Consider the following 20,026-nt stretch of genomic DNA (forward strand, 5'->3'; position numbering starts at 1 on the left):
TTCCCAACCCTTCCACTTGCTCCAGAGCCCTGACCTTCATGTTGGACCGGGCTTGACCGGACCAACTCCATTTTGTCGGCTGAGTCGCCATTGACCCGAGGCGACCACATCACAGCCACTGGGGTGGTCAGCAAATAGGTGGAACAACCCTCGACTCGGATTGCTGCTAGCGAGTGGAGGGTCCCAAAAGAGGGGGAGTGGTGTATTGCTGATAGCAAATGCAAGGACTCCAAAAATGGAAAGCGATGTGTCACTACAAGTTCTGTCAGCAGCGCCAGGATGGAACTTTTGGCTGACAGTGCTGATAACAAGGGAGATGGTCCCCAGAAAGGTGGTATTCAACCACATCTGCCCTCATTAGCCAAAAGTGCATGCCACGGCATGTCACCTATGTGGAAAGTCTCGATGAGCCAGACACCCTATAAAAATAGGCACCCAAGAGACAGCTCTTTATAGCAAGATGAGTGTGCTGACGCTCACCCCTACCCAGAGTGTGGAACACCCGCTCTGTGACGGCGAGTATGGTAATGTCACGAGGAACCAGTGAGGTGAGCGATGTGAATATCTCTTTCTGTTGACCTAGAATAGAGCTAGGTGTCCATCTTTGGGCTGGAGTGTGCATAACTGACCTATTGATTGTCCCTTTAAGGACCTGGGACTTGGTGTTTAATTTGGTTCTGCAATTATTGTTATTATTATTGTGGTATTTGTTAAGTGCTTACTATGTGCCAGGTAGTGTACTAAGTGCTGAGGTGGATATGAGCAAATCGGGTTGGACACAGTCCCTGTCCCGCATAGGGCTCACAATCTTATTCCCCATTTTACAGATAAGCTAACTGAGGCCCAGAGAAGTGAAGTGACTTGCCTAAGGTCACACAGCAGACAAGTGGTGGAGCTGGGATTAGAACCCCTGACCTTCTGATACCCAGGTCCAAGCTCTATCCACTATGCCATGCTGCTTCCCATAGTGCAGTTGGACCTAGGTGAGGTTAACAGGGAGCCCTGGGCCTCACTGTTATTCGTTCATTTATTGAGTGCTTACTGTTTGCAAAGTACCGTACTATGTGCTTGGGAGAGTACAATACAACAGTAAACATTTCCTGCCCACAACAAGCTTACAGTCTGGTGGGTAAGGGGAGTGGGGAGTCATGAGGCCTGAAGCTAGCAGACTAGATAGCGATGAGAAGCAGGATGGTGTAGTGGATCGAGCACAGGCTTGGGAGTCGGAAGGTCATGGATTCTAATCCCAGCTCCACCATGTTTCAGCTGTGCGACCTTGGGCAAGTCACTTCACTTCTCTGTGCCTCACTTACCTCATCTGTAGAATGGGGAATGAGCCTCTGAGACCCACCTGGGACAGAGACTATGTCCAAGTTGATTTGTTTGTAACCACCCTAGTGCTTAGAACAGTGCCTGGCACAAACTTAGCGCTTAACAAAGACCATAATTATTACTGCGGCTCCGAACTTTGGTGTTCTCCTCGACTCTGCTCTCTCATTCACCCCTCAATCCAATCCGTCACCAAAACCTGCCGGTGTCACCTTCGCAACATCGCAAACATTCGCTCTTTCCTCTCCATCCAAACTGCTACCTTGCTGGTTCAATTTCTCATCCTATCCCGACTGCATCATCCTCCTTTCTGATCTCCCATCTTCCTGTCTCTCCCCACTTCAGTCTATACTTCACGCTGCTGCCTGGATCATCTTTGTGCAGAAGTGCTCTGGGCATGTTACTCCCCTCCTCAAAAATCTCCAGTGGCTACCAGTCAACCTACGCATCAGGCAAAAACTCCTCACTCTCGGCTTCAAGGCTGTCCATCACCTTGCCCCCTCCTACCTCACCTCCCTTCTCTCCTTCTCCAGCCCAGGCCGCACCCTCCGCTCCTCTGCCGCTAACCTCCTCTCTGTACCTCGTTCTCACCTGTCCCACGGTCGACCACCAGCCCACATCCTCCCTCTGGCCTGGAATGCCCTCCCTCTGCACATCCACCAAGCTAGCTCTCTTCCTCCCTTCAAAGCCCTACTGAGAGCTCACCTCCTCCAGGAGGCCTTTCCAGGCTGAGCCCCCTTTTTCCTCTCCCCCTCCCCATCCCCCCACCCTACCTCCTTCCCCTCCCCACAACACCAGTATATATGTTTGTACAGATTTATTACTCTATTTTACTTGTACATATTTACTATTCTATTTATTTTGTTAATGATGTGCATCTAGCTTTATTTCTGTTTATTCTGATAACTTGACACTTGTCCATACGTTTTGTTTTGTTGTCTGTCTCCCCCTTCTAGACTGTGAGCCTGTTGTTGGATAGGGACCGTCTCTATATGTTGCCAACTTGTACTTCTCAAGTGCTTAGTACAGTGCTCTGCACACAGTAAGCACTCAATAAATATGATTGAATGAATGAATGAATGAATGAATGACAGGAATCAGGCGAGGCAGTGGGTCACAGTTTACCTGGTGAGAACACACATCAAGTGAGGGAGAGTGGCAGGAGAGAGGTGGCATCTCCATGTAAGGGATGGGTGGTGGTGAGGCTTTTGGGTGGAGAACCTGGGCCCTCAGTATCATGAGTTTAGTTCTCATAATGTTGCTATCTATTAAGCACTCACTATGCGCCAAGCCTTGTGCGGAGTGTTGAGGATCAGATCTGGCAAAACGTTGTCTGGTGAAAAGAGCATGAGCCTTGACTCTACTCGTCAGCTGTGTGACTTTGGGCAAGTCACTTAACTTCTCTGTGTCTCAGTTACCTCATCTGTAAAATGGGGATTAAGACTGTGAGCCCCATGTGGGACAACCTGATTACCTTGTATATACCCCAGTGCTTAGAACAGTGCTTGGCACATAGTAGGCACTTAACAAATACCAACATTATTACTATTATTATTACTCCCAGCTCTACCCCTTGTCTACCAGGTGACCTTGGGCACATCACTTCACTTTCTGAGTCTCAGTTCCCTCACCTGTAAACCATTCAGTTCTGTACATCTGTACCCATCCTCCCTCCCACTTGAACTGTGAGCCCCTGGGGGACAGTGACTGGGCCTGACCTGACTATCTAGCATCTACCCCAGCACTTAAGACAGTGCTTGGTACACAGTAAGGGCTTAACAAATACCACTGTTATTATTATCATTATTGTTATTAGAAAAATTGCATCCATAAGGTTAGGTTCCATAAATTGGACCAATTTAGTCCTGAGAAGAGAAGGTTCAAGAGAAGGTTAGAGAAGCAGTGTGGCTTAGTGGAAAGAGCCTGGGCTTGGGAGTCAGAGGTCATAGGTTCTAATCCCGGCTCTGCCACTTATCAGCTGCCTGACTCTGGGCAAGTCACTTAACTTCTCTTTGCCTCAGTTCCCTCATCTGTAAAATGGGGATTAAGACTGTGAGCCCCATGTGGGACAACCTGATCACCTTGTATCTACCCCAGAGCTTAGAACAGTGCTTGGCACATAGTAATGAAGTACCATTATTATTATTATTATTGATAAACTCTCTCAACAGCCTTTTCCTTCTTCTCTACCTGTCCTGCCTCTTTCATCCCCACCCTGTCTAACCCTAAATTCAAACCCTCTGCTTGCCTTCTCAATCCTCACGTTCACCCCCACGGACACATGACCATTAATGTCCACAGAGGGCCCACTGAAGTTTGTTGAACTGAAATTTCATTGTGTTGAAAATATGGATCAATAGCTAGAGTTTGGATACATCTTCAACAGAGAGAGATTTTTGTTGTAGTGAACTGTGCCTGCTTCCCTCTCCCTACACCCCACAAATCTCTCTCTTCTAACTCCCTCCTCCAAGCATATTCCCATATAAGTGCGTCTCCAACGTTCTCCAAATCTTTACATATTCATAGACCAGAGTGCCCCATCAGCTGAGTCCCTCTAAGTGCCACACTGCGACCACAGACCAGAGCCTTGGAGGGAAGGATTAGAAATGGAAACATCCAGGACTGGGAAAGAATGGCCAAAAACAAACAAAATGGGGATCATCAGGGACAACTGCAGCCCACGTCAAGGGAAAAAACACTCCTGGCAATGTGGCCTAATGGAAAGAGCCCAGGACTGGGAAATCACCCAAAACAGATAAATGCCCTCAAGATCTCCCTCTCTCTGCTGAGCTGCCTCAGCTGGCCCGGACCATCGAACATTGGCCGGGCCAACAACTGCTTGAGAACACTGAGATCCCTCTCTCTGCCGAGCTCCCTCAGAGGGCCCAGACCTTCCAACATCACCCAGGCCAGAGAGTTGCCTGAGGACACTGAGATCTCCTATCTAGCTGCTACAGCCTGCCCAGGACATTGAACATTCATTCATTGAATCTTATTTATTGAGCGCTTACTGTGTGCAAAGCACTGAACTAAGTGCTAGGGAGAGTACAATAGAACAATAAACAGACACATTCCCTCCTCCCCACAGTGACAATGCCTGAATCACAAAGATTTCCCTTCTGAACTGCTGCCTTGGAGCCTTTCCTTCATGGCCCTCTCCTGCAGCCCGGCCTGAATCCATAGTAGAGAACACAGAAGGATAGGGCTGTCTGACACGCTGGCCACAATAAATGGGATTTTTACATATCAAGAGCTGCCTGGCTTTACAGCAATCTAGCCTTCTCTTTCCTGAACACTGACCTTATCACTCTCAAGGACTCTCATTCAATTCACCAATTTAATCAGAGACCAGGTGGTTACTACTGTTGACAACCTCACCTATAACCTTTAAAATTCTCTGACATCAATCCCCTCCCTTCCACTCCAACCATCCCTGTCCTCCCTTCCCAGCAGGATGCTCATCCTCCTCCACCCCCCCCCCCCCACCTGCTCCCACACCCCATCCCCGTTATCCAGTCCCAGCATACTCCCTCATTCCCCTTCCCCTGCACTGCACCCCATCATCTCCCTCCCATCCAACACAAACTCACACACGGTCCCCACTCACAGACTCAGGCATTTGCAGCCTGTGGAACTCTGACTCCATTATGGGGAATCTTCCCTTCATCACTGACCTGTTCAGGACCGCCTCTCCAGCACTGAAACCTGGCCCTCCCCAGATGATACTGTCCCTACTGCTCTCCTGGCTCCGCCACTTGTCAGCTGTGTGACTTTGGGTAAGTCACTTAACTTCTCTGATCCTCAGTTACCTCATCTGTAAAATGGGGATGAAGACTGTGAGCCCCAAGTGGAACAACCTGATCACCTTGTATCCCCACTAGTGCTTAGAACAGTGCTTCACACATAGTAGGCACTGAACAAATGCCATTATTATTATTATTATTATTATATACTCCCATTCTTCCAGATTCACTGGGAAAGGGGGAGAAGTTGGTTTCCTTCTCACTACCCAGTGTCACTTTCACACCATTCCACCCGGCTCCCAACCCTCTCTTTCCCTTCCTCTGAAGTCCATTAAGTCATTAAGTCCATATAATGATTTATGAGCAGCATTGCTCAGTGGAAAGAGCATGGGCTTTGGAGTCAGAGGTCAGGGGTTCAAATCCCAGCTCCACCAGTTGTCTGCTGTGTGACTTTGGGCAAGTCACTTCACTTCTCTGGGCCTCAGTTCTCTCATCTGTAAAATGGGGATTAAAACTGTGAGCCCCCCGTGGGACAACTTGATCACCTTGTAACCTCCCCAGCACTTAGAACAGTGCTTTGCACATAGTAAGCGTTAAATAAATGCCATTATTATTATTATTACATAATCCACCTCTACCGGCCACTCCAGAGTCTAGTCATGGTCATGTACCACCTCCCAAGCCCCACCACCAACTTTTTTAATCATTTCCATCCATTTTTCACATTCCTTCTCTATTTCTCCATCTCTACATTTATCCCTGGGGACTTCAATATCTATGTGGAGGTTCCTGATGACCCTTCCATTGCCTGCTTTCTATCACTTCTTAAATCCACTGACTTCCTGCTCCATCCCACATCACCCGCTCCCCAACTTAGACACAACTTTGAATCTTATCATCTCTAGTCACTGTTCAATCTCTATCCTCACCAACTCTGAAATCCCTCTGTCTGACCACAACCTTCTCATCTGCCTTCTCTCCTACACACCTCCTCCCTGCATATATCCTGTTCCCACACAGAGACCTCCAATCTTTTGACTGATCCAATTTTCTCAAGTCGTCATGCCCCATTTAGTCTCCATACCCAAACTACCTTCCCTGGTTGACTAAATTGATGCCCTCAATGCCACCCTCTCTATTGTACTCAACTCATTCACTCCCTATCTCTTTGCTGATCTCATACCACTAACCTTCAGCACTGGATAACCTCCACATTCCAGTTCGTTTGCTCCTGTGGATGAGTTAGTCAGTCAGTTGAGAAGCAGTGTGGCTTAATGGATATAGCACATGCCTGGGAGTCAGAAGGTCATGGGTTCTAATCCGGGCTCTGCCGCCACCATGGGCAAGTCACTTCACTTCTCTGGGCCTCATTTACCTCATCTGTAAAATGAAAAACTTGGCTAAAAGGGGAATTTGGATCGGAGAACAGGAAAACAAAATCTCAAAGCAATCTCGCCGTGTTAGTTAAGCCTTGGGTTTTGTAACTTTGGAACATGAATCCCTGAGAGACGTCATCCTGGAGAAAGCACCCCTTGTCCACCCAGGTTACCGACTCCAAATACATTACCAAGACACTTGGAGGGACTGTGTGATGGCTGTCCTTCTGCTCAGAAGTGGACCACCTAACATCTCTAACTTAAATCTCCTGGCAGCCCATCCTTTCTCCCTTGAGCTCCAACCACAGTTCTAGACAGTTCTAGGCATTTCTTGATCAAGGGCTAGTCTCGAGAATGACAGTGAAAGAGGAGGAGAAGGAAGAGGAGGAGAAATGGGGAGCAGTCCCATCATCATCCTCATCATTATTATTATGGCCTTTGTTAAGCACTTACTATGTGTCAAGAACTGTACTGAACACTGGGGGAGATACAAGCACATCAGGTCAGACGCAGTCCCTGTTCTAAAAGGGGCTCATGGTCTACGTAGGAGGGAGAACAGGTATTGAATCCTCATTTCATAGTTGAGGAAACATAGAGAGCTGTGAGACGACATGCCCAAGGTCACACAACAAGTAATTAGCAGAGCCAGAATTAGAACTCAGGTCCCATGCTCTTTCCACTAGGCCATACTGCTTCTCTTCAGATTTCACAGATGGTGAGATGGGATTCAAACAGGTTGAGTGGCTCTCTTTGAGGTCCCCTGGCTCATCAGCTGCAGGAGCAGCAAGGGAAAACTGAATCCAGAACTTAGACCAGGCCACCCAGGACCCTGTCCCCTCCAAAAAAGCCAAGCCAAAAACACAGGCCAGATGGTGCCTAAATCCCAGTGAGGAATGCACTTCTAGAGACTGCTCAAAATTCAAGACATCTGATTTAGCCAATCCACCAACGCTTCAGTTGTTCCCAGTCTACACTGGTGCAGTGGAAGGGATTCTGGGAAAAGGAAAGAAAAGTGTGAATATGTTTCCATTTAAAGCTTATTTTCTTTTAAAAGGCAGCCCAGGTTTTGGGAACCAAAACGCAAATTTGCAACCCGATGACTAAAGCAGTTCTTTAAGCAACAAGAAATGAAAGATGGGAACGAGGAGGACTGAGCAGTCTACCTGCTTTGAGCAGATGGAACCCATGAATCTCTGGGTGTCACTGGCATGCCAAATTCTCCATTCCTAGGAGGAGTCGAGACCATACAAAAGAAGTAAACTAATAACCCTAAATCACCCACCCCTTGCCAGGCACCCAGGGCCCATAACTCAGGACCTTTCTGTGAAAGAGAAGTGGATCCTTAGCTTGGGAACACTGAGACAGTAATTTTTCAGGAGCGATTTACAGTCCCGCAGTGACTGACCATCCACAGAGGCCCTCCCAAGGTATCAGAGAGAGCCAATTAAAGCCCAGCACGGCAGGAAATTATATCTGGAGTTGTTCATTTGGCTTCCAGAGCTGCTTTATTCGACAGATACCCCTTCAACTAGCTGCACAGTCTATACTGGGCTTTTTACTATCTTGTTAAACCTACTCGGCTTTGCAGCTGTGTTTTCCTGCTCTATGCGTTATTGTTTTTCCAGATGCTTAATCTGGGGGACATCAAATCCTTGGATTTTTGCTGAAGATGAATTGAAGGTTTCCCTGCTCTCACAGGCAAGAGAGGTTCTGTCTTACAAAATATGCTAATGGACATCCAGACAAGCCCATCTTCCGTCACCCCCTTTTTCGAGAAATGCACTCGCTTAGGCAAGAATAATACTTGAAATAACAACAATCTCCTGACTCTGTAGAGCACTTGAACTTCCAGGGCACAATCGCATCGGGGGTCTCATTTCATTCTCCCCAAACCCCTGTGAAGCAAAGATTATGGGGCCCGTTACAGATGAGGCAGCTGGGGCCCAGAGAGGTTAAGTGACTTTCCTGAGGCCACCCAGCAGGTTGGTGGTAGAACTGGTACTGGCAGCCAAATCTCTGGACTCATTCATTCATTCAATTGTATTTATTGAGCACTTACTGTGTGCAGAGCACTGTACTAAATGCTCGGGAAGTACATGTTGGCAACATATAGAGACGGTCTCTACCCAGTGACGGGCTCACAGTCTAGAAGGGGGAGAAAGGACTCCCAGATCTGACCACCAGACCCAGCTGGAAGAGGCCAGGATATCCTACCAGCTGTTTTCTATTGAAAAAGCTCACCTCTGCCCCGCCCCCAACACACTGGAGGCTGTCTGCACATGAAGGGAAAACACCTTCCCCTCCAATATCCCAGGCACTGCCCTATCATGCAGGACTCAGCTGGCCAGGGAGAGCAGAAATCCTGCTCTATGGCAAGCCCAGTGCACCAGGATTCTGTACTGGCTGCGGAGGAGGAAGCCCGGAGGTTTCCAACCCTGCTCTCTGTGGGGGAATCTCCCAGGGAAGGCCAGGGGCTGCAGGACAAGTCCCACTAGGCTTCTGCTCCCCAAAGTCAGGGAACCTAGGCCTGTGCTGGTTCCCGTCCCCCAAGCAGTTTAAGACCAGTAACTCCAAGCAGCCTTCTCAATTAATCAATCAATCGTATTTATTGAGCGCTTACTGTGTGCAGAGCACTGGACTAAGCGCTTGGGAAGTACAAGTCGGCAACACATAGAGACAGTCCCTACGCAACAGTGGGCTCACAGTCCAGAAGGTGGGGCGGGGGGGGCTTTCCACTGCTTCCATCACTGAGAAGCAGAGTGGCTTAATGGAAAGAGCACTGGCTTGGGAGTCAGAGGATGTGGGTCTAATCTCAACTCCGCCACTTGTCTGCTGTGTGACCTTGGGCAAGCCACTTCACTTCTCTGGGCCTCAGTTACCTCATCTGTAAAATGGAGTTTAAGACTGTGAGCCCCACGTGGCGCCTGCTTACCTTGTATCTACCCCAGAGCTTAGAACAGTGCTTGGGAAATAGTAAGTGCTTAACAAATACCATTATTATTATTATTATTATTATTATTATTATTATTATCATTACTGTGGCCTCCTGAGGGGTCCACAGTTGCACAATGACCAAATCAGTTCTGTGGAAAAGCTGGGGACGAAGGAGTAGAGGGTCCTGAAACATCCTCTGAGGGCCCTTCCTTTGCCTGAGTTTCCTCAACCACAAAATGGGGATTCAATTCCTGTTGTCTCGCCTACTTGGACTGTGAACCCCATTTGGGACAGGGATTGTAGCCAGGCTGATTAACTTCTATCTACCCTAGCACTTAAAACAGTACTTCACACACACAGTACATGCTTAACAAATACCATTAAAATACCCAAAATAATACTAAAAAAAAAAAACCTTTCTCAGACCCAGATCTAAAAGGGGCAAACACCTGGCATGGAGTTCAGACTCCCATTCCTCTTAGCCTGTGATGCCAGGGTGGGAGGGATGGAAGAGCCACGGGGTTAACAGCCATTGGGCTGCTCTAACAGTCCAGACCGTCTGTCTATCTGCTTCTCCAACCAGCACTGGATGATTACTCATCCCTCCCATCGCAGCTTGGCCCTGCCTCTTTCCCATAAAAGAACCTTATTTTCAGAACACATGAACATAGCACGTATTGTTTTCATATGGTGTGCCACGCGGCTTCTGGAACACATTGTGTTCTGAGGAAATTTCCACAGTTTACCCCAGACTTCCGAGGCCTCTTTAGATCTTTTGCCAAGATGGACGGGGTTTCCTTTCATGGTTTTTTTTTTTGACTTTTACACTGGCATTCCGTATTGAGGATAATGGATCCACAGTTCTGGAGAAGGCATTTACACCACTAGTTAGAAGACTGGATTTTCCAGACACCCGGCTTTATCCCACTCGTGCTTTGCTGAATGTTTCCCTTACATTAAAACAAGCCGGGTCACTGATTTCTGGATTAAATGGGGCTATAAACTGTAGCCCCACTAAAATTCTATTGAGTTGAGAAGGCCCAAGGTTACGTAATACAGAGTCATTATACCCTAAAAACCCTGCCACAGTCCACATGCTTCAGAAATGGAAGCTATGTATATCTTAGTGTTGGCCAAGGGGCTCGAAACCTTTCGGAACTATGAGCGCAGGAGAGGGCCTTTCAATCCACTGAATCAGCGTTTCCACAACTTGGACTTCCCTGGCTGGTCCCCTCTCCATCTGGCCAGAGTCAGGGATGGAAAGGAAGGCACACTGGGAGACAGGTTGGATTTCCCAGGAGGAGGTCATTTAAGCCAATGCCCGGGCTTCCACTGACCTGGTCGTCGAAGCGATAGGTGAGGAACTGCTCTCCTGTTGTGTCTTCAAGGAAACTTCCCTGGGGAGAGAGGGCAAACTCCGGGAGGAAATAAGCTCCTTGGGGCTGCTCAGCACTTGTCTGAAAGAGAAAACATAGCTGGGTTACAGGGCAGCTCCAGAGAACGGGGGCCATTGGGTGGGTCAGGAGTGCAGCCCCTCTGGGAGAGGGGCATGAGGTGGTAAGAATGTTCAGTCAAATCCTTGTCCAGCTCAAGTACGAGTATTTACTGAGTGCCTGTTGCACCAAGCGCAGTGTACTGAACTAAGTGCCTGGGAAATACAAATGGGGCACTTGACAATTCCTGCCCTTGGCACAATGGATAAAGCATGGACTTGGGAGTCAGGAGGTCATGGGTTCTCATCCCAGGTGGGCCACCTACCAACTCTGTGACCCTGGGCAAGTCACTTCACTTCCCTGGGCCTCAGTTACATCATCTGTAAAATGGGGATTGAGGCTGTGGGTCCCACATGGAACAGGGACTGTGTCCAAACCAATTTGCTTGTATCCACCCCAATGTTTAGAACAGTTCCTGGCACACAGTAAGCTCTTAAATACCACAATTATTACTACTATTATAATTATTATTATTAACAGGGGAGACAGACAGAAATATCATATGTGCACAGATTCACAAGAGCTAAGGATGGACATGAATAAACATGTAAGAGAAAGAGAGGGCTTGAAGCTTGATAAGATCTGGGTACTGATTATTAGTTGGGGATGGCTTCATGGAGGAAGTGGCGTTTTAGGAGGGCTTTGACGGTGGGCCGGAAAGAGGTTTATCAGAGAATGAGTTGGGGGCAAGGGGATCTAGGCTCTGAGAACAGTGTGGGCAAGAGATCAGAGACAGGCAAGATGAGAGAAAGGAACAGTCAAATGGTGGGATTCAGGGCAGCAAAAATTTCTAGCAGGGGAGCAGGTAGGGAAGAGAACTGAGAAGAAGCATGATAGCGCACGGGCCTGGGGGTCAGAAGGCCATGGGTTCTAATACCAGCTCTGCCATTTGTCTGCCTTGTGACCTTGGGCAAGCCATTTTACTTCTCTCAGTTACCTCATCTGGAAAATGGGGATTAAGACTGTGAGCCCCACAGGGGACAGGAACTGTGTCCAACCTGATTTGCTCGTATCCACCCTAGTGCCTAGTACAGTGCCTGGCACATAGTAAGTACTTAAATACCATAATTATTATTATTAAACTCATAGAGCCAATGGGATAGGTTGTTTGGGTTTTTTTTCCTGATGCTGAGGGACATGCAGGGACAATCATTTGAAGGTTTAGAGGAGAGGTGAAATGTGTGCTGAGCAATGTTACAAGCAGCAGTGGGGAGTGTGGCCAGAAAAGTGGAGAAGCCAGAGGCAGGGAGGCCAGCAAAGAGACCGATTCAATACATTAATCATGACCTGATGGGTATTTGAATCAAGGTAACCGTCATGGTGGTGGAGAGGAAGGGATGGATCCATGAAGTGTTGTTTTTAGAAAAAAGTGGTGTGTTCTGGCACTCAATTGGGTGTCAGATGTGAAGGCTGATGATGGTGAAGAGTTGAGGACAATCCTAAGGTTGTAGCCTTCGGTCACAAGGGGATGGTGGTGTTCTCGATGAAGATGGGGAAGCTAAGAGAAGGAGGCAGTTTGGGGAGAAGACGACACATGTTTCAGGTGTGTTGAGTTTGGCATGCCAGCATGCCAATCATCAGGAGCCATCCAGGGGAAAGAGCAGCTATGGAACTGAGTAGCCGAGAGAGGGCTGGGAAAGCATCTCATCGATTCAGGTGCTAGAATTCTGCCTGGTCCTTGCCCCCTTGTCTGACTGGAGGCTCAGAAGCTAGGAAATAGGTAATGTGACCAGCTTCCAGCCCCACCTCCTGCTCTCAGCTGGTCTTTCTACCTCCCCATACACTGTGATCTGGAGAGACGGTCAGAAATCAGAAGTCCCAAGGTGAAGACCACTGACCCACTGACCTCCTGCTTTCTCCCTCGGCAGGGCTGGCCTGGAGCCATTCTCCCCAGCTAGTCTAGGGACCAGCATTCCCCAGGAAGTAGCCTGTCACTCTCTAGCCCAGGGCTGACTGCTGGCCACACAGTGGCCAAAGCCTAACCAACAAGCCTTTGTCTGATTTGGCCCCAGTCACTTTGCGTAACTTCAATACCTCCAGGATCAAAGTGGACATTTCATCCTCCCGATTCCTGAAGAGCATTCTGTGAAGATGATCTACGTGATTCTTGGTAGGGTGGACTGAAAAGGAGAGAGGTTGGGAATCTGGGAGACCAGTGTCAATAATCTGTTCAGGAAATGGTGAGGGCTTGAGCCAGAGTGAATGGCTCAAAGGCCAGCGAGGAAGAGGCAGACCCACCAAACGTGACAGGGGAATAACCAGCAGAATTTCGAGGCCTTCAACTGTGGACCGTGAAAAAAAAGGCATTTTTTTAAGATGTCTTTAAGATGACATCCTTTCTTTAAGAAGACATCCTGTCTTTGAGAAGACATCATGTCTTTAAGAAGAAAGGTTGTATTTAAGATGACATTCTGGTGGACAACTTATAAGACAAGAAGGATAGTGCTGAGATCAACAGTGATGGACGGTTAGGAGAAGAAGAGGATTTGGGAGGGAAGGTCAGGAGGTCAGTAAAATTCCCAGCACCTCCATGCCAGAAACAATCATCTCACTGGCGTCGATGTTTTTTCATGTTGAGGAAATCTCACAGAAGTCAAGTTAGTGCCCTGGGACTGCTCATCGGGAGCCCCTTCATGAGACCCAGAGCTAAGCAGTGTGACCTAGAAGAAACAGCACAGACCTGAGAGACAGATGACCTGGGTTCTATTCCCAGCTTGGCCATTTGTCTGCTGTGTGTGAGACCTTGAGCAAGTCACTTCACATCTCTGGGCCTCAATTTCCTCATCTGTATTCTCTCTCCTTCCCTCTTGGACTATAAGCCCCACCTGAGACAGGGACTGTATCTACCCCTCCACTTACCTGGTGTTTGGAACCTAGTAAGTGTTTAACAAATAGCGTGATGATTACTACCTCCTGGCTCAGGGGCAGGATTTGGTGTCTGGGAGGGGAGGTCGCTGTCGAGGCCATTTGAGGGGTCTGAGCCAGTCTACCTGTCTCTAGGGAGGGTGGCCTAAATGTTAGCCAGTCCCCACATGCCAGGGAGTAGGGGGCAAGGGTAGCTGACCAAAGCTCTCTGGTGCTCCGGCACCCCACATCTCTACAACAGCCCAGCCCATTCTCCTAACCAACAGTAGGCAAAACAGGGCTGGGAATCAGGCTGATGGGGTATATTTCTGGGAAAAATCAGCAAGTATTACACAAACTGTAGCCACAAAGGGTATGTAAAGTTTTCAAGTCAGCCAACCAGCCGGCCGAGCCAGTATTTGTAAACCTTTTTTCCACTAAGGGCTCACGAAGAGCTGCTGAATAGCGGTTCGTTCTGGGGAGATCAAAGGACAAGCAAGTTGACCCTCTCCATCGAGGTCAACTGCAAATTGAGCATTTTCATCATGACATTTCCCAGGCAGAGCAGCATCGTGAAGCATCATGGCCTAGTGGATAGAGCATGGGCCTGGGAGTCGGAAGGGCCTGGGTTCTAATCCTGGTTCTGCCACTAGTCTGCTGTGTGATCTTGGGCAAGTCACTTCACTGTGCCTCAGTTACTTCATCTGTTAAATGGGGATTAAGATGTGAGCCCCAGGTGGGACGTGGACTGTAACCAACCTTGTATCTACCCCAGAACTTAGTACAGTGCCTGGCTTAATAAATACCATGAAAAAAGAGCAGACCCCAGATTTCCCTCAGCTAGTGGTTTCCTGGAAACCTATATCCCCAGTAGCCACTTCTTCTCAGGCCTGCATGCAGTTCGAAGACTCTTCTTCTCCTTGAGTAGGGTTACATAGCTAAGTGCACAATGTCCCCATCCCCCAATTAGTAGTAATAATAATAATGATAATGTTGATATTTGTTAAGCACTTACTATGTGCCAAGCACTGTTCTAAGTGCCTTTATCAGCCTAGGCCAAGTGGTAACCATTGCTTCTACCCAGCTCCTCTCCTCCTCCTGGACCTGATCCTCTCTCCCCCATACAGCTCCTAGCTGACCTTACCGAAAGGTCCACTTTTTCCTAGTGGAAAAAGCACAGGCCTGGGAGCCAGAGGACCTGAGTTCTAATCCTGCCTCTGCCACTTGTCTGCTGTGTGAGCTTGGGAATGTCACTTAAGTGCTCTGGGCTTCAGTTACCTTATCTGTAAAATGGGGATTACAGCAGGGAATCCCATGTGGGACAGGGAATGTACGCAATCTGATTAAGTTGTATCTACTACCTCAGTGCTTAGAAGAATCCTTGGCATATAGTAAGTACTTAAATACCACCATTATTATTATTATTATTACATTCTTGGGAGAGTATAATAGAACAGAGTTGGTAGACACATTCCCTGACCAAAACAAGCCTACAGTTTAGAGGGGAAGGAAGACATTAATAAAAATAAATAGATTAAATTATGGACTTGAGGATGGGGTAAGTAAAGGGTGCAAATTCTAGTGCAAGGATGCCACAGAAGGGAGTGAGAGAAGGGAAAATGAGGTCTTAAGTGGGGAAGGTCTCTTGGAAGAGATGTGGTTTTAATAAGGCTTTGAAGGTGGGGAGAGCCTGAAGGTTTCTGTTCATATAAAAGACCACCAGTTACCCTTGAGCTGATTAAAGTGGCAAAACCTGGGTCCCTGTGGTCTCTGCACTCCAAGAGACATGCACAACTGAAGTATTGGACATTACTGCTCGGGACCTCTCTGGGAAGCTTGCCCAGAACCACTGACAGTGGGAAGAGGAGGAGTTTGGAAACAGCTATCGTTCTGGGAAGGTTGGAGGCATAGCAATTGTCTGTATGACCTTGTGAGGTTGCACTTGCTTCTCAGGATGTAAAGGGAGGGGGGAATCTTTTCCGAGGACCTTCATTGAGTCTGAATCCCAGGAGGGAAAGAATCAAGGAAGGAGTCTTGTCTCCTAGTTAATGCCTGACTGCTCTGCCACTCGACCAGCTCGCTGTAGAAAAGATAGATGGTGAAGCTTCAGGTGCAGGGCATTGGGCAGAAGGCTCTGAGCCAATCAATTCTTCAAGACTAACTTCCTCTCTCCCTTCCCTGAACCATCATCATCAACAGCAGAGTCAGTTCCAGAATGCGAGAGCTGTATTCCTGAAGAACTCCGCAAGAAGGAAAACTCATTTGACAGGACTCAAATATTGCCTGAAGCTGTGTAATCATTTTGGCATTTGTTAAGCACTTACTAATGCTTTGTCAAACACTGGGATAGATATGAGATAATCAGGTCAGGCACAGTCCCTGTCCTACATAGGGCTCGTAGTCTAGTAGGGACTCTCCCCACTCCAGTCCGTACCTCACTCTGCTACCCGGATCATTTTTCTCCAAAACCCTTCAGGACATATTTCCCCACTCCTCAAAAAACTCCAGTGGTTGCCCATCCACTTCCACATCAAACAAAAACTCCTCACCATTGGCTTCAAAGCACTCAATCAAGTTGCCCCCTCCTACCTCACCTCATTACTCTCCTACTACAACCCAGCCCACTCATTTCATTCCTTCAGTGCTAACCTTCTCAATCTCAACTATCTCTCCACCGACCTCTCACCCATGTCCTGCCTCTGGCCTGGATGCCCTCCCTCCTCAAATCTGACAGATAATTACTCTTCCCTCCTTCAAAGCCTTATTGAAGGCACGTCTTCTCCAAGAAGTCTTCTCAGACTCAGTCCCACCTTTCCTCATCACCCACACTGTTCTGTGTCACCCTGATTTGCTACCTTTACCCTCCCTGGCACTGCCAACCCCACAGCATTTGTGTATACATCTGTAATTTTATTTATTTGCATTGATATCTGTTCCCCCGCCCCAGAGTGTGTGCTCACTGTGGGCAGGGAATGTCACTGTTTATTGTTGTATTGTACTTTCCCATGCACCAGTACAGTGCTCTGCACACAGTAAGTGCCTAATAAATATGATTGAATGAATGAATGAGTGGGTTAAAGGCTTTTCCGTGCTTGCACTCCCCCTTGCTAATTAAACTGAAAGATGAATCAAAGTGACAATGATGGAATAAAGGTTATTGCAAATGCCAAAGGGAAGCTTATATAATGGGCCCTAAAGGACTTAATTGCTCTCTGGTGACTAGAGAGCAATTGTTGTGCATTTATGTAGAAACAATCCAAAGCTCTTCTGATTGTAAAGTGAGGGTTAATCTCAAAACCAGAGCTTGGGCAAGTGGCCTGCCAACCAGTTCTGATGGCAGGTCTAGGTGGGGAACTGGAGTTGGCATGACATCAGGACAAAGGGCTGGCATAAAGACCATTTCCTTCATGAATCCTTGATTCTTCCAGAATGAGCTTCACCGTCAGGTTTCTGACCATCAAAGGGACATTCCAAGAGAAAGAAATGCCCCAAGTTGTGAATATATTTGATCCACAGTGTCATTGGTTTCCTTTGTCAAATCCATGACAATCCCCACAAGTCAACCTAGAGCATCATCATTACACTTAATATAATTAATAACAATAATATTAATTATACTGATTTTCATTGAGTCCTACTATGTGCCAAGCACTACACTAGGGACTGGAATAAACTGAAGGCAGTCAGAAGGGACACCAGACTCACGGTCTAAGATGAAGAGATCAGGGGTCTTAGTCCCCTTTTACAGATGCTGAAACTGCAGCCCAGAAAGGTTAAGTGACTTGCCTGAGGTCACACAGCAGTCAAGTAGCAGAGCTGGGACTAGAATCCAGGTCTCCTGATATCCAGTCCTGTGCTATTTCCACTAGAGAGAGGGTAAGGGTTTCAGAGTGAGAGAGAATCTAGTAGAATATAAGCTCCCCTGTAGACTGTAAAGCTCCTTGGAAGCAGGGAAGCAAGTCTATAACCTCTATTATATTGTACTCTCCCAAGTGCCTACTATAGTATTCTGCATACAGTAAGCACTCAATAAATACCACTTATTTATGAAGGGGGTTGGGGAGGAAGAGGTAGCAGGACGGAATTCTGCCGAAATGAAGTGTTCTACAAACATTGGCTCTGCTGATAATGGCAACATTATCCCATTTTGTACAGTTTTCAAGTTTGTTAAAGCTTTGATAAGCAGAATTTTAAATTCTACTTTCAACCCACAAGAAACAAAAGCATGCCCAAAGACAGACACATCACTAAAACCTTTACTATTGCCCAGCACGTAAGCACAAGCCCTGTCTCAGCTTAAATTCAACTCTGTTTTCCTAAAAGCTGAGCTACAAATCACTCAATTCACCCAGGGTAACATCAGTTGCGATGCTCGCGGCGCCCAAGCCTTCACATATACAGGGAGGATTTCCCAATAATCTGAATGCCCCAGGAAAAACTTTGGGAGCACCCGATAGTGAATCAGACCTAGAAAGAAGAGGAGGGAACTGGGGACTTGGGAATCAGAAATCGCACAAATAAATGCAAGACAATTGCTTCTGGGGTGCCAGTCGGGCTGGGCCAGCCCTAACTCCTGAGGAGGAGTCTGCACAGTGCTTCAAAAAGAGGCCAGGGAGAAGACATCGGCTGCTGCCAATATACCCAAGAGCGAGTTCTGTTTCAGTCCCAAATTTGGCAATTAAAGCCCTGGGCAATGTACGTCAGTCACCAAGGCACCACAAACACACAGGAAGGCTTGTCTGGATCGTCAGGTTATACAAAACCCCACGACAAAGCATGCGGGCCCAGCTGGCTCTCCCAGATGAAACTGCCCATTGCTGGGAATGCCTAAAAAGAAACATTAATGGCCCTTGGAATTTGTATCACGTTTCTATTTCTGTTGGACTCCAGGCCCTAGAAGATGTCCGGGACCGTGATTACCGTCCTTTGAGCAGCAGGGCAGTTAATTGGTCTGCCAGGGATATTGGAAGAGGGTACAGAGAGAAGTTTGTGGTTCCAGTAGAAATTCCCAAATACTTGAAGCTGGGGTATGGAAAAAAAGGTTAATTTGAAAGGACAAGGAGAGGGAAGGAAAGGGAAAACCATAGCCAAATCCAAACTAAAGCCCTTGCCCCATATATGTGTGCTTCACGAGAGCTCTTAAAATTTGACTTAATGTCTTAAGTAGGTAGACCAGGTTCTGAAAAGGTGAACAGTCACACTTGTCAGAACACTTTCCTTTCAAGGTTCTTTCATGATGTGAATCAATCAGTCAGCACTTAGAACAGTGCCAGCGCTTAGAACAGTGCTTTGCACATAGTAAGCGCTTAACAAATACCATCATTATTATTTGCTGAGTGTGTACTGAATGCAGAGCACTGTACTAAGCACTTGGAAAAGTACAGTTAGAGCTGGTAGCAATGTTCTCTGCCCATAAGGAAATTACAGTCTAGGGAGGGAGACAGGCAATAAATGACAGTACTATGAAATTTTAATACCAGGATTGCTTAAACTGCTCACTTACTTGGATAGAACAATCAAAATTTTCTTGGCAAAAATGTCTCCCATCCTATCCTCAATCTTTGAAGTATTAAATCCCATTTCAATTTAGCCTACGATAATAAGAAGCATGGCTTAGTGGAAAGTGCATAGACTTGGGAGTCAGAGGATCTAGGTTCTAATGCCAGCCCTGCCACTTGTCTTTGGGTGACCTTGAGAAAGTCATATAATAGCTGAGTGCCTCAGTTTATCCATCTGTAAATTGGGGATTCAAAGTTTGTTCTCCCTTCCTCTTGGGATGTAAATCCCATGTGGGACAGGGACTGTGTCTAACCTGATTAGCTTGTATCTACCCCAGAACTCAGTACATGGCTTGACAAACCGTTAATAAGCACATAACAAGTATCACCATTATTATAATGACGGATCTCAAGCACATTAGGATGAAGCACCTAGATTGCTGAATGCGATGTGAAAGATGACACTTTGGAAATGAAATATTTACACGTATTGTAAAATCTTCTAATTATAATTAGATATAGATATGGACATGTGTTGGGGTGGAGGGAGTGAGTAATGGCATGGGGAGCATGGATTTACATGCATGGCTGACCAGAAGGGAGGGAGGATAGGGTGGGGAGATGAGAAGCTAGTTGGGGAAGATTTCTTGGAGGACATGTGATTTTAGTATGGCTTTGAAGATGGGGAGAGCAGTGGTCTGTCGGATATGAAAAGGGAGGGATTCCAGGCAGGAGGGTGGGAAGGAGTTGATGAGAGAAACAAGAATGAGACACAAGAGAGTAGGCTGGGTTGAGAGAAATGAAGCAAG

The 20,026-nt window shown here is 47.2% G+C and overlaps 1 protein-coding gene across 1 annotated transcript in view; it reads right to left on the reverse strand.

Annotated features, from left to right (window-relative positions):
• ADAMTSL3 (ADAMTS like 3) overlaps nucleotides 1–20,026 on the reverse strand; it is a 317,132-nt gene that overhangs the window by 256,087 nt on the left and 41,019 nt on the right. Inside the window, 1 exon segment of the mRNA XM_038767353.1 lies at nucleotides 10,720–10,839. Within this exon segment, the coding sequence (XP_038623281.1) occupies nucleotides 10,720–10,839 (120 nt within the window).

The sequence above is a fragment of the Tachyglossus aculeatus genome, chromosome 26 (assembly GCF_015852505.1).
Source record: "Tachyglossus aculeatus isolate mTacAcu1 chromosome 26, mTacAcu1.pri, whole genome shotgun sequence".
NCBI lineage: Eukaryota > Metazoa > Chordata > Mammalia > Monotremata > Tachyglossidae > Tachyglossus > Tachyglossus aculeatus.